Source organism: Moschus berezovskii, chromosome 8 (genome assembly GCF_049115385.1).
Source record: "Moschus berezovskii isolate FMDL1 chromosome 8, NW_MosBer_1.0, whole genome shotgun sequence".
In the NCBI taxonomy this organism is placed as follows: Eukaryota; Metazoa; Chordata; class Mammalia; order Artiodactyla; family Moschidae; genus Moschus; species Moschus berezovskii.
The window spans coordinates 99,556,855-99,575,432 of NC_142467.1; the positions used below are offsets into that span (position 1 = coordinate 99,556,855).

Here is an 18,578-nt window from a genome sequence, read left to right on the forward strand (position 1 = left end):
TCACTGAACACAGAGTGTTCTTCCAAGGACTTTTCGTAGAGCCCTCTTGATGTCCCTGTTCCTCAGGCTGTAGATGAAGGGGTTCAGCATGGGGGTGACCACAGTGTACATCACCGAGGCAATCATGCCTCTCCAGGAAGATGAATCAGAACTGAGATACACACCAAGGCCTGTCCCATAGAACAAAGAAACCACGGACAAGTGAGATGCACAGGTAGAAAATGCCTTATATTTCCCATGAGCTGATGGGATTCTTAGAATGGAGGAGACAATGCGGGTGTAGGAGAAAAGGATCCCTGAGAAGGGAACAATGCCAAGAAAGCCAATCACCATATACAGCAGGATGTAATTGATGAGTGTGTCTGAGCAAGCAAGTGTGAGGACCTGAGCAAGTTCACAATAAAAGTGTGGAATGACCCAGTTGGTACAGAAGGACAGCCGTAACATCAACAGACTCTGGATCAGGGAGTATGACAAGCTGGTGAACCAAGACATAAGAACCAGCAGACAACAGAGGCGAGGGTTCATGATGATTGTGTAGTGCAGAGGGTGACAGATGGCCACAAAGCGGTCATAGGCCATCACAGTCAGGAGAAAAGTGTCCATAACTCCAAAAACCATGAAAAAATACATCTGGGTGATGCAGCCTGTATAGCTGATGGATTTGCTCTGTGTCTGGATGTTCACCAGCATCTTTGGAACTGTGGTGGAAGTGAAACAGACATCGGCAAAGGACAGGTTGCAGAGGAAGAAGTACATGGGGGTGTGGAGGTGGAGGTCTGAGCTGATGGCCAGGATGATGATCAGGTTCCCAAAGACAGTGACCACAAACACAGATAGAAATAGCTCAAATAAGATGTGCTGGTCTTCTGAGTCTTGGGAAAATCCCAGAAGTAAAAATTCTAAAACACGTGTTTGATTTCCTGGTTTCATGTTGCTGATGCATCCACTAGATGATTAAAGAAGGGGGAAAAAAAACATGAAATAACCACTGGACCAACTCTAGAGTCTCTCTCTCTGTGTTATTTGCTCAGTCATGTCCAACTCTTTCTGATCCTGTGGACTATGGCCTGCAGGGCTCCTCTGTCCATGGAATTCTCCAGGCAAGAATACTGGAGTGGGTAGCCTATCCCTTCCCCAGGGGATCTTCCTAACCCAGGGATTGAACCCAGGTTTTCTGCATTGTAAGCAAATTCTTTACTGTCTGAGCCACCAGGGAAACCCATAGAGTCTCTCTACTTCTTTAATTTCTTACAGTGAAGGATTGGGTATAAAAACATTAACATGACAAATCTTCAGAATCCTATATTGTTATTTGTCTATACAGCATTTCAACCACTGTCCATTGACCTTTGGGATACACATCCATCCTCTTGACTCTGGCTTGTTGTTTTTGGTCAGTCACTAAGGCATATCTGATTCTTTGCAACTGCATGGACTGCAGCCCACCAGGCTCCTCTGTCCATGGGATTTTCCATGCAAGAATACTGGAATGGGTGGCCATTTCCTTCTCCAGAGTCTCTTCCTGATGCAGGGATCAAAATCACGTCTGCTGCATTGCAGGCAGATTCTTTACCACTGAGTCACCAGGGAAGCCTCTATCTCTGGCTTAGGATCATCAAATCTAAAAAGTTAGTGCAGGACTTCCCTGGTGGTCCAGTGGATAAAAATTCACCTGCCAATGCAGGGAACATGGGTTTGATCTCTGGTTCAAGAAGATCCCACATGCTGGGGCAAAACAAAGCCCATGTGCCACAACTGCTGAAGCCCTCATGCCCTAGAGCTCATGCTCCACAAGAGAAGCCACCACAATGAGAAGCCCACTCACTGCAACTAGAGAAAGCCCCATGCAGCACCAAATACCTAGTGTAGAGAAAAATAAATAAGTACATTTTCTAAAATAATAATAATTAAAAGTTAAGAGCAACTTTGAAACTTAGAGATAAATAGTTCTTTCTTGCTCTAAAGCAAAAGTGGAACATGAGGCCCAGTGAAATACAGTAACTTGTTCTAGGTTATTTGCCTTGTCTGGGACCCAGAAAGGAGTCAGTTAACCATGCCTCAGAGGTGAGAAAATTTGAGAGAATATCTCAACTATCTGGACAGAGTATTGTGGGATAAGTAGAATTAATGCTTATTTCTTATGGAAAAATGAAGAAAATATTTTCACTAAATAATAAAACACATTTACAAATATTTAGGGGCCTCCCTGATAGTTCAGTTGGTAAAGAATCTGCCTGCAATGCAGGAGACCCTTGTTCGATTTCTGGGTCAGAAAGATCCACTGGAGAAGGGATAGGCTACCCACTCCAGTATTCTTGGGCTTCCCTTGTGGCTCAGCTGGTAAAGTATCCGTTTGCAATGCGGGAGACCTGCGTTCGATCCTGGGGTCAGGAGGAAATCCTGGAGAAGGGAAACCTACCACTCCAGTTTTCTGGCCTGGAGAATTGCATGGTGTTGCAGAGCCAGACATGACTGAGCAAGTTTCACCTACAAATGTTTAATGCCTGGTATGACAAGGATATTGAGGGCAGGAGGAGAAAGGAGTGGTAGAGGATGAGATGGTTAGATAACATTATTGAATCAATGGACATGAGTTTGAGAAAATTCCAGGAGATGGTGAAGGACAAGGAAGCCTGGCATGCTGCAGTCCATGGGGTCACAAGGAGTCGGACACAACTTATCAACTGAACAATACAACGACTGTCAGTGTTCCGTTTTACTTTTACAAGTCTTTCTGCACACTTGCTATAGTGTAATACCCCTAATTACAAAAGAGGAAGACCACTGTTGGCTGTCATCTCTGTCAGTCTCCTTAAGTATTAAAATCCAAGTCCCCTAAGTTTCCTTAGGAGGATGAATGATGGGTCAAATGGTTGAAGGGGGTCCAAATGTGTAAACTTCCAGTTATGAAATAAATAATCTTTGACTGTATAACATGGGAACTATTTGCATTTGAAAGCTGCTATTACTTTGCCAAAAGGTCCATCTAGTCAAGGCTATGGTTTTTCCAGTGGTCATGTATGGATGTGAGATTTGGACTGTGAAGAAAGCTGATCACCAAAGAATTGATGCTTTTGAACTGTGGTACTGGAGAAGACTCTTGAGAGTCCCTTGGACTGCAAGGAGATCCAACCAGTCCATCCTAAAGGAGATCAATCCTGGGTGTTCACTGGAAGGACTGATGCTAAAGCTGAAACTCCAATACTTTGGCCACCTCATGTGACGAGTTGACTCACTGGAAAAGACTCTGATGCTGGGAGGGATTGGGGGCAGGAGGAGAAGGGGACGACAGAGAATGAGATGGCTGGATGGCATCACCGACTCGATGGACATGAGTTTGAGTGAACTCCGGGGGTTAGTGATGGACAGGGAGGCCTGGTGTGCTGTGATTCATGGGGTCGCAAAGAGTCAGACACGACTGAGCAACTGAACTGAATTGAACTGGAGAGAGTAGAACTTAAAAGTTCTCATCACATGAAAAAACTTTGTAATCTTTTTCTTGAGTTTGTGATCTTGTGACTTGGTCTTAACTGGCTTGTTGCAATCATTTTGAAATATTGAGTACTGAATGTCTTCAAATACTGAATCATTATGGTGTACATCTGAAAATAATATAGTGTTATATGTCCATTGTCAGTCAATAATTAAAAATAACTCAAAGCAGATAGTGTCTTTGGAAAGATAAAAATGACTGTATCATGTGCAAATTGTTTAACTATACATGAGTATCTTCATTCAATCTGACTCTTTGCGGGAGGTGGGTAGTTTGTATTTGTCTGTAGTGGCTTCTGATCAACTGAAAGGCAGTCCAATTTCCATGACTCATAGCTGAAGTATGATAGTTTGTAAAAATATTCCTTTGACTTTTAGTAAATGTGGATTGTTCGCTTGCATTCCAACTTGCTTTATTCAGCAGAGTAGTAGAGAATATATGAGAATGCCTGAGATTCTAGGTATTCCCTGGAGTGTGCTGTGCAAGTTAATGGATCAACTGCCTTGAAAGTGAGGAAAGTAATTTTGTCTCCTACTGATCTATTGTGGGCTTCCCAGATGGCACTTGTGATGAAGAACTTGCCTGCCAATGCAGTATATGTAAAAGACAAGGGTTCAATCACTGGGTCGGGATCGCAAATCTATCACAGAGTTCTTAGCACACAGGGACCCTCCAAATGACTACAGCAAGTGAATTAATAAGTAGATGAATGTACAAACCAGTATTTCTCCATTGTTGCTCATCAAAGTCTCTGGGTGTCTATGATCCCCAAACCTTCAGCAACTCTTGCCCTCAAGGAAGTTACTATTTGGAAAGAAGATAAAAGAAATAAGATATTAATATTAATAGAAGAGAGATAGAGAGACAGAAAAGGAATATAAACTTTCTGCACATTAAATAACCAAGTCCAGACTTCCCTGCCAGCTCAGTTGTAATCAATCTTCCTGCCAGTGCAGGAGACAAGAGTTCTATCCCTGGTCTGGGAAGATTCCACATGCAGTGGAGCAACTAAGCCCATGAACCACAACTACAGAGCCCATACTGTAGAATCTGGAAATAGCAACTACTGAGCACCTAGAGCTCGTGTTCTGCCACAGAAGAAGCCACCACATTGAGAAACCCCTGCACCACAACTAGAGAATACCCCCTGCTCATTGCAATCAGATAAAAAAGCCCGCACAGCAACAAAGACCCAGCATAGACAAAAATAAATTAAATTAAAATGGCAACATGCTCATTCCCAATGTTGAACCATCCCTAGTCCCAACAATTTAGCCTATTTGATCTGGCCATGATATTTACTTATTCTTTCACTTGGGATCTTTCTTCTTTTCAGCTTCAATTTTTTATTTAAGTAGAGTTTATTTAAAATGTTGTGTAATTTCTGCTGAAGAGTGAAATGATTCATTTATACATATAGATTCTATTCTATATCCTTTTCCATTATGGTTTATCACAGGATGTTGAATATAGCTCTCTGTGCTACACAGTAGGAACCTGTTGTTTGTCCACTCTATCGCCCAGGGTCTTTACCCAGGAAAGTATCAGCAACTGTTTTTCTAAAGTCCTTATCTGAAATACCAACATACGTGTCTCTGACTTCCTGTCCTAATTATCTAAAGGCACAAACAGAAGTTAACTGAGAGACTAAATAGGGAAATTACACATTTGCAAGAGATTTCACAAAGGATGAATTATCACACAGCAATTTTTCTGTGATGATAAGTAAGGATACTCATCATCTTCTGATTTCCTTTTCTGTAATTTCTTCAACATTTATATTATGAGTCCTTTCACTTTTGCCAAATACCCTTAATCTCTGAATGAGGAGATCCTTCCTTTTCTGTGCTCTCCCCTCAAACACCTGAAGACCTCTTTCCAGGACAGAAGAATGGTGTGTGTGTGTGCGAGCTTAGTCTTTCGACTATTTGTGAACCCATGGACTGTAGCCTTCCAGGCTTCTCTGCAAATGGGATGTTTTCCCAGCAAGAATATTGAAGTGGCTTGCCATTTCCTCCTCCAGGGGATCTTGCCAACTCAGGGATCGATCCCTCATCTCCTGTGTTTCCTGCATTACAGGTGGATTCTTGACCACTGAGCCATCTGAGCAACGGCAGGTAAGAGGATAAAGACACTGATCCCTTTACCTCTGGTTACAGGGCCTCAGGACCTGGAAACAAGAGAGCCAGGGGACAGGCAGACACTGGACAAATGCCCCCCTCTCCATCTTCTCAGCATCACCTCATGGGTGACCCTCATCCTTTCAGGATCATACACAAATATCCCGGTGCATTTTTTCTCTTCTTATAAGTACTTATGAACACCATAGAGGATAGTACTTTCCCAGGTAATGCTAGTGCTAAACAACCTGCCTGCCAATGAGATGTAAGAGACGTGGGTTCAATCTCCGGGTTGGGAAGATCCCCTGGAGGAGAGCATGGAATTCACTCTAGTATTCTTGCCTAAAGAATCCCATGGACAGAGGAGCCTGGCAGGCTGTATATATAACTGTATATAAATACATATAAACTGTATATAAATATATATAAACTGTATATAAGTATATATAAACTGTATATATAAGCTCCATATATATAACTGAGGTGAAATCTCACTCTGTTGTGGCAACTTCACACAAGTAGTGTAGCCATTCACCTTCCCAAGCAATTACCCTTTGGACCTATTTCTCCATAGACATCATACGGTTTTCTTTGCCTTGTGCTTAATAAGTCAATACCCTTTCCATTCAATCACCTGTTTTTTCTACTTCCCACAACACTTACTGGGATATGCAGGCTTGCCAATATGGGACCACCACAGGGGCAACTTCCCTGAATCCTGTTCTCTCGCGGAGTGTGGATGATGAAGGAAGAAGGTCTGTCCCACCAAAACTCGAGGATATAGGGCCAGGCACATGGTTTGGGGTCTGGTTGATTTCTCCTGGAGAAGGCATTGAGTGTCTTGGGTCTGGCACAAGGAGGCCTTGGTGACTATAAATTGATGTGTTACAGCTTTTGTGGCCCTAGAGACTGAATACCCTCTGAAGCTTGTTAGACAAATTGATCAATGGATCTTCCATTCCCTGATCAGTTTGACTCCTCAAGAGCAAAGAACATACAGGAAAGGATCTCTGACCTGCCCAATTCCTTGTCCCTGTGAGACTTACAGAGGGTCTACCTATGCTTCCTATATTTTGGGTCTGTTTACTCTGGGAAGAATCACCCTGGTCTCCCTTCAATCTCCTCTTTGAGACAAGTGTCAGCATTTTGGATTTGTAGTTTCCACATTAGATAGATTTCAGACTACCAAAGGGCCCCAGGATTCACTAGGGTAATTCTCAAACTTAAGCCTGCACCAAAATTATCTTGAGAATGTGTTACATCACACACTGCTGAGTCCTACCCCAAATTTCTGCTTCAGTAGATTTGTGCTTGAGTTTTTCAGGTGGCTCAGTGGTAAAGTATCCACCTGCCAATGCAGGAAACTCAAATCCAGTCCCTGGGTCAGGAAGATCCACTGGAGAAGAAAATGCCAATCTAATCCAGTACTGTTTGCTGGGAAATCCCATGGACAGAGAAGCCTGGTGGGCTAAAGTCCGTGGAGTTACATGAGAGTTGGACACAACTTAGTGACTAAACAACAACAACAAGTTTGGGGCTTGGCTGTAACAGTTTGGATTTTTTAAAGTTTCCAAATTTTGCCAGTCCCCATGACAGTCTTTTGAGAACCATTGTCCTGGGGTAATGTTTCATAATTTAAGTATTATCCAAACTACCATAAAACTAATGGAAAGGAAGAAAACTTATACAAACATAGGCACAAAATTATACTAGCTGTGGGTATATGTGTGTGTTTATGTAAAAATGTGTATGTATAGAGAAGAGACTGGTAGGAAATGAAATGAAGGGTCCACAGTGAAAAAAAAATCCGACTGAGGTTTCTGTTAATATATAGCTTCCCATCTCATCCCAGACTTACCTACTCAACATCTCCAGGAGAGCAGCTTGAGGATTTACTTTTTTAAAATATTTATTTATTTGCTTGCACCAAGTCTTAGCTGCAGCACACGAGATCTTCGTTGCAGCCCACAGATGTTTTAGCTGTAGTGCAAGGGCTCCTGACCTCAAGAGCACAGTAGTTGTGGCACGGGGGCTTAGCTGCACCCACATAACACATGCATCCTAGTTCCCCTTCCAGGGATCTATCCTGTATTCCCTGAAATGCAAAGTGGATTCTTAACCACTGAATCACCAGAGAAGTCCTAACTGAGGGGTTACTTTTGAAAGAAAATTACAATGAATGTGAGAGTTGAATGGCAAAGAAGGCTGAGTGCCAAAGAATTGATGGTTTTGAACTGTGGTGCTGGATAAGACTCTTGAGAGTCCCTTGGACTGCGAGGATATCAAACCAGTCAATCCTAAAGGAAATTAACCCTGAATATTCACTGGAAGGACTGATGCTGAAGCTGGCGCTCCAATAATTTGGCCACCTGATGGGAAGAACTGACTCACTGGAAAAGATCCTGATGGTGGGAAAGATTGAGGGCAGGGGGAGATAGGGACAACAGAGGATAAGATTGTTGGATGGCATCACTGAATCAATGGACATAAGTTTAAGTAAACTCCAAGAGATAGTGAACACGGAAAGGGAAGCCTGGCATGCTGCAGTCCATGGTGTTGCAAAGAGTCGAACACTATTTAGTGTCTGAACAACAATAGTTTTTCTTTATTTTATGTTTATTGCATATAGACTGACAAGCTGAATCAAGATTGCCAGGAGAAATATCAGCAACCTCAGATATGCAGATGATACCACTTTCATGGCAGAAAACGAAGAAGAACTAAAGAGCCTCTTGATGACGGTGAAAGAGGAGAGTAAAAAAACTGGCTCAAAACTCAATATTCAAAAAACTGGGATCATGGCATCCAGTCCCATCACTTTATAGCAAATAGATGGGAAAGTGGAAACAGTTGCAAATTTTATTTTCTTGGGCTCCAAAATCACTGTGGATAGTGACTGCAGACATGAAATTAAAAGACACTTGCTTCTTGGAAGGAAAGTTATGACCAACCTAGACAGCATATTAAAAAGAGGAGACATCACTTTGCCAACAAATGTCCATATAGTCAAAGCTATGGTTTTTCCAGTAGTCATGTACAGATGTGAGATTTGGACCATAAAGAAGACTGAGGGCTGAAAAATTGATGCTTTTGAACTATGGTTCTGGAGAAGACTCTTGAGAGTCCCTTGGACAACAAGGAGATCAAACCAGTCCATCCTAAAGGAAATCAATCCTGAATATTCACTGGAAGGACTGATGTTGAAGCTCCAATACTTTGGCCACCTTATGGGAACAGCCAACTCATTGGAAAAGACCCTGATGCTGGGAAAGAGTGAGGGCAGGAGGAGAAGAGGCCAACAGAGGATGAGATGGTTGGACGGCATCACAAATTTAATGGATATGAGTTTGAACAAACCCCAAGAAACAGTGAAGGACAGGGAAGCCTGGAATGCTGCAGTTCATGGGGTTGCAAGCGGTCAGATACCACTTAGCGACTGAACAACAACAATATACAATATATATGATATTCATGTTATACATTTTGTATTGTATATGTGTATATATAATGAAATTCATCATTTTAACCATTTGAGTACATTCACAATGTTGTGCAACCATTACCTCCATCTATTTCCAGAACATCTTCATCATCCAAACAGAAGCTGTAAATCCATTAAACAGCAACTCCACATTCTTCTCTCTGATCAGGCCCTGAAAACCTCCTTTCTACCTTTTGTCTCTATGAATTTGCCTATTCTAGATATATCATGTAAATTAAATCATATAACATTTATCCTTTTATGTCTGACATTAAAATATTTAATGGTAAACATTTCAGTTAGTATAATGTTTTCAAAATTCAACCATGCTGCAACACCTATCAAAGTTTCATTCTGTTTTAAGATTGAATAATATTCCATTGTGTGTGTATATCCCATTTTGTTTATTCTTACATTATTGATGGACACATGGGTTGTTTTTATCTTTTGGCTCTTGTGATTAATGCTGCTCTGAATATTGGTGTGCAAGAATCTGTTTGAATTCCTGCCTTCTATTCTTTGGGGCATATACCTACACAGAATTGATGAATCCTGAAAATATACCTTTAAAAGGATTTCAAGAGGCCTGAGCAGCTGTGGGGGCAATATTTAGCAGCAGTGTCAGCAGTTCCAGCCCACTGCTTTACTTTTTAGCGGCATGAGCATAGGAACATAGTCATTATGCCAAAGAGAAAAATCCCAGAGAATACAAAGGGCAAGGATGGATTCAAAGTAACTGAACAGGGGCCCACCAGTTTGCCAGGTTCTCAGCGAAACCTGCTTCTCCAAAACCTGAACCTAAACCAAGAAAAAAAAAAAAACTGGCAAAGAAAGAACCTGGAACAAAGAGTAATATAGTGGCTGATTGTTGTTGTTTAGTTACTAAGTCATGTCTGAATCTTTTGCAACTCTATGGACTGTAGCCCATCAGGCTCCTCTGCCCATGGGATTTCCCAGGCAATAATACTGGAGTAGGTTGCCATTTCCTTCTCCAGGGATCTTCCTGACCCAGGGATTGAACCTGAGTCTCCTGCATTGGCAGGCAGATTCTTTACCACTGAGCCACCTGGGCAAGCCAATGCTGGCTATAACCTGAGCCATATGCTTGAGTTGTTTTGAAAATATTTGAACCCCCACCAGATGGTAGAATTTACCTGCATGCTGACTATAAGCACAAAGAGCCCAGAAGACTGGTTGGAACCAGAAGGTTGATGATGCTGACCTTAGATTACTTCACCACTAACCAATCAGAGAATTGTGCACCAGTTGATCATGCACTCCACAATCCTTTTCCTCACCCTGTCTTTAGAAACATTTCCTGGAAGGCCATCAGGGAGGTCTGAGCCATTTGAACATTAGCTGCCTATACTCCTTGCTTGGCCTTGCAAATAAAGTCTGCATTTTCCTTTACCTGAACCTGAAGTTAGTAGATTGGCTTTTCTGGATGCAAGCAAGAGAACCTAGGTTTGGTTCAGTAACAGGATGGCTACACTGAACAACATCATATCTACTCCTGAGAGATCTGTATGTAAGTTAAGAATAACAGCTAGAACTGGACATGGAACAACAGACTGGTTCCAAATAGGGAAAGGAGTACATCAAGGCTTTATATTGTCACCCTGCTTATTTAACTTATATGCAGAGTACATCATGCAAAACGCCAGACTGGATGAAGCACAAGCTGGAATCAAGATTTCTGGGAGAAATATCAATAATCTCAGATATGCAGATGACACCACCCTTATGGCAGAAAGTGAAGAGGAACTGAAGAGCTGCTTGATGAAAGTGAAAGAGGAGAGTGAAAAATTGGCTTAAAACTCAACATTCAAAAAACAAAGATCATGGCATCCAGTCCCATCACTTCATGGCAAGTAGATGGGAAAACAATGGAAACAGTGACAGGCTTTATTTTGGGGGGCTCCAAAATCACTGCAGATGGTGACTGCAGCCATGAAATTAAGACACTTGCGCCTTTGAATAAAAGCTATGACCAACCTAAACAGCATATTAAGAACCAGAGACGTTACGTTGTCGACTGTCTAGTCAAAGCTGATTTTTCCAGTAGTCATGTATGGATGTGAGAGTTGAACTACAAAGAAAACTAAGTGCCGACGAATTGATGCTTTTGAACTGTGGTGTTGGAAAAGACTCTTGAGAGTCCCTTGGACTGCAAGGAGATAAAATCAGTCCATCCTAAAGGAAATCTGTCCTGAATATTCATTGGAAGAACTGATGCCGAAGCTGAAGCTCCAGTACTTTGGCCACCTGATGTGAAAAACTGACTCATTGGAAAAGACTCTGATGCTGGGAAAGACTGAAGACAGGAGGAGAAGGGGATGACAGAGGACAGGATGGTTTAATGGCATCACTGACTCAATGGACATGAGTTTGAGCAAGCTCCGGGAGTTGGTGATGGACAAGGGGGCCTGGTGTGCTGCAGTCCATGGGGTTGCAAAGAGTCAGGAATGATTGAGTGACTGAACTGAACTGAACCCTGAGCACCCTTCCCTCCAGCATGCAGAACCTTTGGAAGGTACAAATTGGTCCAAAGCAGGGACTAAGTTGGACAGTGTGTGAGACCAATGGGCCATCTGTTTCCTATCTCTCCCCAAGAGTTTAATCTCTTAGGACTGGGCAGAGAGAAGGGGTAACTAAATATCTTTTTTAAAATTTTTCATTTAGTACTGGGGTATAGCCAATTACAAATGTTGGGATCCTGAAAGATGAACAGAGAAGGGATTCAGCCATACACATACCTGTATTCATTCTCCCCCCAAATTCTCCTCCCATCTGGATGAACATAACATTGAGCAGAGTTCCATGTGCTATACAGTAGGTCCTTGTTGGTAATCATTTTAAATATAGCAGTGTGTACGTGGTTATACCAAACTCCCTAAGTATCCCTTCCCGTCCCCTCTGGCAACCAGTGCTATATCGTTTCAGTTCTGTCTGACTCTTTGCACTCTATGGACTGCAGTCCACCAGGTTCCTCTGTCCATGGGATTCTCCAGGCAAGAATACTGGAGTGGGTTGCCATGCCCTCCTCCTGACAACCATAAGGGAACTGAATGTCTTGAGTCATGGAGATTGTATCTTTCTCTAAATCAATGCCCTCAAAATGACAGGACTTTCAATTGGAGTAACTTGATGCCAGTTGGGACAGGAATAAAGTCAAGCCCTGTGTCACACTTGGAAGGGATGGAATGCATGTTCAGTGGAGCCACAAGTGTCATAAAGCACAGAAACATGGAACACCTGCTTCATGGATTGAAAATAAGGAGAGTGGAACTGGGTGAGTGCCTTGCAAAAGAGGTGAACAGTTTACACCTTTCTCTCTGTCTCTTTCCATGTCTTACTGATTTAAGAGCTTTGCAGGAACTCTGTGATTCTCCATGTAGCTCCCTCAGTAAACCCATATTTGACAAAATTTGGGGCAGTTTAAGACATGGCTTGCAAATTCTTTTATATTCCTCTCCTTGGTGACTCAGCAGTAACAAATCTGCCAACAGTGAAATAGATCTCGCTTCAATCCCTGGATCTGAAATATCCCCTGGAGGAGGAAATAGCAACACACTCCAGTATTCATGCCTGGGGAATTCCATGGACAGAGGAGTCTGATGGGCTACAGTCCATAGTGTCGCAAAGAGTTGGACATGGCTAAAGCGACTGAGCACACATTAAAGTGAAGTCCATAACCCCTGTCTTGAATCAACTTGTAATTCTAAGTATGAATTGCGGTTGAAACTATTAATATCTACTGTCCCTAAAAAGTCTGTTCTCAGTTCAGTTCAGTTCAGTTCAGTCGCTCAGTCGTGTCCGACTCTCTGCGACCCCATGAATCACAGCACGCCAGGCCTCCCTGTCCATCACCAACTCCCGGAGTTCACTCAAACTCATGTCCACAGAGTCGGTGATGCCATCCAGCCATCTCATTCTCCGTCGTCCCCTTCTCCTCCCGCCCCCAACCTTTCCCAGCATCAGAGTCTTTTCCAGTGAGTCAACTCGTCGCATGAGGTGGCCAAAGTATTGGAGTTTCAGCTTTAGCATCAGTCCCTCCAATGAACACCCAGGATTGATCTCCTTTAGAATGGACTGGTTGGATCTCCTTGCAGTATAAGGGACTCTCAAGAGTCTTCTCCAACACCACAGTTCAAAAGCATCGATTCTTCGGTGATCAGCTTTCTTCACAGTCCAACTCTCACATCCATACATGACCACGGGAAAAACCATTGCCTTGACTAGACGGACCTTGGTTGGCAAAGTAATGTCTCTGCTTTTTAATATACTATCAAGGTTGGTCATAACTTTCCTTCCAAGGAGCAAGCGTCTTTTAATTTCATAGCTGCAATCAGCATCTGCAGTGATTTTGGAGCCCAAAAAAACAAAGTCTGACACTGTTTCCACTGTTTTTCCATCTATTTCCCATGAAGTGATGGGACCAGATGCCATGATCTTTGTTTTCTGAATGTTGAGCTTCAAGCCAACCTTTTCACTCTCCTCTTTCACTTTCATCAAGAGGGCTTTGAGTTCCTCTTCACTTTCTGCCATAAGGGTGGTGTCATCTGCATATCTGAGGTTATTGATATTTCTCCTGGCAATCTTGATTCCAGCTTGTGCTTCTTCCAGCCCAGCGTTCCTCATGATGTACTCTGCATATAAGTTAAATAAGCAAGGTGACAATATACAACCTTGACGTACACCTTTTCCTATTTGGAACCAGTCGGTTGTTCCATGTCCAGTTCTGACTGTTGCTTCTTGACCTGCATACAGGTTTCTCAAGAGGCAGGTCAGGTGGTCTGGGATTCCCATCTCTTTCAGAATGTTCCACAGTTTATTGTGATCCACACAGTCAAAGGCTTTGGCATAGTCAATGAAGCAGAAATAGATGTTTTTCTGAAACTCTCTTGCTTTCTCCATGATCCAGCGGATGTTGGCAATTTGATCTCTGGTGCCTCTGCCTTTTCTAAAACCTGCTTGAACATCTGGGAGTTCACGGTTTACATATTGCTGAAGCCTGGCTTGGAGAATTTTGAGCATGACTTTACTAGTGTGTGAGATGAGTGCAATTGTGCGGTAGTTTGAACATTCTTTGGCATTGCCTTTCTTTGGTATTGGAATGAAGACTGACCTCTTCCAGTCCTGTGGCCACTGCTGAGTTTTCCAAATCTGCTGGCATATTGAGTGCAGCACTTTCACAGCATCATCTTTCAAGACTTGAAATAGCTCCACTGGAATTCCATCACCTCCACTAGCTTTGTTCGTAGTGATGCTTTCTAAGGCCCACTTGACTTCACATTCCAAGATGTCTGGCTCTAGGTCGGTGATCACATTATCGTGACTATCTTGGTCGTGAAGATCTTTTTTGTACAGTTCTTCTGTGTATTCCTGCCACCTCTTCTTAATATCTTCTGCTTCTGTTAGGTCCATACCATTTCTGTCCTTTATCGCGCCCATCTTTGCATGAAATGTTCCCTTGGAATCTCTAATTTTCTTGAAGAGGTCTCTTGTTTTTCCTATTCTGTTGTTTTCCTCTATTTCTTTGCATTGATCACTGAGGAAGGCTTTCTTATCTCTCCTTGCTATTCTTTGGAACTCTGCATTCAGATGCTTATATCTTTCCTTTTCTCCTTTGCTTTTTGCCTCTCTTCTTTTTACAGCTATTTGTAAGGCCTCCTCAGACAGCCATTTCGCTCTTTTGCATTTCTTTTCCATGGGGATGGTCTTGGTCCCTGTCTCCTGTACAATGTCACGAACCTCCGTCCAGAGTTCATCAGGCACTCTATCAATCAGATCTAGTCCCTTAAATCTATTTCTCACTTCCACTGTATAATCATAAGGGATTTGATTGAGGTCATATCTGAATGGTCTAGTGGTTTTCCCTACTTTCTTCAATTTAAGTCTGAACTTCGCAATAAGGAGTTCATGATCTGAGCCACAGTCAGCTCCTGGTCTTGTTTTCGCTAACTGTATACAGCTTCTCCATCTTTGGTTGCAAAGAATATAATCAATCTGATTTCGGTGTTGACCATCTGGTGATGTCCATGTGTAGAGTCTTCTCTTGTGTTGTTGGAAGAGGGTGTTTGCTATGACCAGTGCATTCTCTTGACAAAACTCTATTAGCCTTTGCTCTGCTTCATTCCGTGCTCCAAGGCCAAATTTGCCAGTTACTCCAGGTGTTTCTTGACTTCCTACTTTTGCATTCCAGTCCCCTAGGATGAAAAGGACATCTTTTTTGGGTGTTAGTTCTAAAAGGTCTTGTAGGTCTTCATAGAACCGATTAACTTCGGCTTCTTCAGCATTACTGGTTGGGGCATAGGCCTGGATTACTGTAATATTGAATGGTTTGCCTTGGAAACGAACAGAAATCATCCTGTCATTTTTAAGATTGCATCCAAGTACTGCATTTCGGACTCTTTTGTTGACCATGATGGCTACTCCATTTCTTCTAAGGGATTCCTGCCCACAGTAGTAGATATAATGGTCATCCGAGTTAAATTCACCCATTCCAGTCCATTTTAATTCACTGATTCCTAGAATGTCGACGTTCACTCTTGCCATCTCCTGTTTGACCACTTCCAATTTGCCTTGACTCGTGGACCTAACATTCCAGGTTCCTATGCAATATTGCTCTTTACAGCACCGGACCTTGTTTCTATCATTGGTCACATCCACAACTGGGTATTGGTTTTGCTTTTGCTCCATCCCTTTATTCCTTCTATAGTTATTTCTCCACTGAGCTCCAGTAGCATACTGGGCACCTACCGACCTGGGGAATTCCTCATTCAGTATCCTATCATTTTGCCCGTTATTACTGTTCATGGGGTTCTCAAGGCAAGTATACTGAAGTGGTTTGCCATTCCCTTCTCCAGGGGACCACATTCGGCTGTGGTCCATGTGATCAGATCAGCTAGTTTCCTGTGATTATGATTTCAGTTTGTCTGCCCTCTGGTGCCCCCTAGCAATACCTACCGTCTTATTTGGGTTTCTCTTACCTTGGTCGTGGAAAATCTCTTCACAGCCACTCCAGCAAAGTGCAGCCGCTGTACCTGTTCTCAGTCTATTGAAATGTCAGTTTCTTAGTTTTAAAATAGGGCCAGTAAGAATTACAATTTTCCATAATACTTTTAGAATCAGGAATCAAAGATCCATCCTCTCTTTCCCGGCTGGAACCATGGAGGGTGCAGAAGAGAAGAAAAAGAAGGTTCCTGCTGTGCCAGAAACCCTTAAGAAAAAGCGAAAGAATTTCGCAGAGCTTAAGATCAAGCGCCTGAGAAAGAAGTTTGCCCAAAAGATGCTTCGAAAGGCAAGGAGGAAGCTTATCTATGAAAAAGCCAAGCATTACCACAAGGAATACAGGCAGATGTACAGAACTGAAATTCGAATGGCTAGGATGGCACGAAAAGCCGGCAACTTCTATGTACCCGCAGAACCCAAATTGGCATTTGTCATCAGGATCAGAGGTATCAACGGTGTGAGCCCAAAGGTTCGAAAGGTGCTGCAGCTCCTTCGCCTCCGGCAGATCTTCAGTGGCACCTTTGTGAAGCTCAACAAGACATCTATTAACATGCTGAGAATTGTGGAGCCATACATTGCATGGGGGTACCCAAATCTGAAGTCTGTAAATGAATTGATCTACAAGCGTGGTTATGGCAAAATCAACAAAAAGCAAATTGCCCTGACAGGCAACGCATTGATTGCTCGATCTCTTGGGAAATACGGAATCATCTGCATAAAGGATCTGATTCATGAGATCTATACCGTTGGAAAACGTTTCAAAGAAGCAAACAACTTCCTGTGGCCCTTTAAATTGTCTTCTCCACGAGGTGGAATGAAGAAAAAGACCACCCATTTTGTAGAAGGTGGAGATGCTGGAAACAGGGAAGACCAGATCAACAGGCTTATTAGAAGGATGAACTAAGGTATCTACCAGGATTATTTTTGTAATCTGGTCAATGAATAAACAACAAATTGAAATGTAAAAAAAAAAAAAGGAATCAAAGATCCCAGCTATGTATTCTCACATGCTCCTACATTCAATGGCACAGGTATAAATCTCTTTCCTTATCTCTGTTGACTATACACAATTTTTTATTTCAGTTTTTTATTTCAGCAGTTTCTCCAGGGACTAAGGGTAGGGGAAATGGGGAGATACTTCAAAGGATGCAAACTTCCAGATAGAAGATGAATAAATTCTGGAGCTCTAACTATAGTCATATAGGACTGGAAAAAGTCAGTTCTCATTCCAATCCCAAAGAAAAGCAATGTCAAAGAATGCTCAAACTACTGCACAATTGCACTCTTCTCACACACTGGTAAAGTCATGCTCAAAATTCTCCAAGCCAGGCTTCAGCAGTATGTAAACCGTGAACTCCCAGATGTTCAAGCAGGTTTTAGAAAAGGCAGAGGCACCAGAGATCAAATTGCCAACATCCGCTGGATCATGGAGAAGGCAAGAGAGTTCCAGAAAAACATCTATTTCTGCTTCATTGACTATGCCAAAGCCTTTGACTGTGTGGATCACAATAAACTGTGGAAAATTCTAAAAGAGATGGGCATACCAGACCACCTGACCTGCCTCTTGAGAAACATATATGCAGGTCAGGAAGCAACAGTTAGAATTGGACGTGGAACAACAGACTGGCTCCAAATTGGAAAAGGAGTACATCAAGGCTGTATATTGTCACCCTGCTTATTTTACTTCTATGCAGAGTACATCATGAGGAATGCTGGGCTGGAAGAAGCACAAGCTGGAATCAAGATTTCCGGGAGAAATATCAATAACCTCAGATATGCAGATGACACCACCCTTATGGCAGAAAGCGAAGAGGAACTAAAGAGCCTCTTGATGAAAGTGAAAGAGGAGAGTGAAAAAGTTGGCTTGAAGCTCAACATTCAGAAAACTAAGATCATGGCATCTGGTCCCATCACTTCATGGGAAATAGATGGGGAAACAGTGGAAACAGCATCAGACTTTATATTTTGGGGGTCCAAAATCAATGCAGATGCTGATTGCAGCCATGAAATTAAAAGACGTTTACTCCTTGGAAGGAAAGTTATGAACAACCTAGATAGCATATTAAAAAGCAGAGACATTACTTTACCAACAAAGGTCCATCCAGTCAAGGCTATGGTTTTTCCTGTGGTCATGTATGGATGTGAGAGTTGGACTGTGAAGAAAGCTGATCACCGAAGAATTGATGCTTTTGAACTGTGGTGCTGGAGAAGACTCTTGAGAGTCCCTTGGACTGCAAGGAGATCCAACAAGTCCATTTTAAAGGAGATCAGTCCTGGGCGTTCATTGGAAGGACTGATGCTAAAGCTGAAACTCCAAAACTTTGGCCACCTCATGCGACAAGTTGACTCACTGGAAAAGACTCTGATGCTGGGAGGGATTGGGGGCGGGAGGAGAAGGGGATGACAGAGAATGAGATGGCTGGATGGCATCACTGACTCGATGGAGGTGAGTTTGAATGAACTCCGG

General features: G+C 42.6%; 1 protein-coding gene and 1 pseudogene across 1 annotated transcript; one reads left to right on the forward strand and one right to left on the reverse strand.

Moving 5' to 3' along the window:
- On the reverse strand, positions 1-1,016 carry LOC129559150 (olfactory receptor 7C1-like). The gene has a single exon (XM_055430664.1). It carries the CDS (start codon positions 931-933, stop codon positions 1-3), a length of 933 nt encoding a protein of 310 aa, XP_055286639.1. The 5' UTR covers positions 934-1,016.
- A 15,237-nt stretch (positions 1,017-16,253) lies between these two features.
- On the forward strand, positions 16,254-17,077 carry LOC148777155 (large ribosomal subunit protein uL30 pseudogene; annotated as a pseudogene).
- Positions 17,078-18,578: the final 1,501 nt, after the last annotated feature.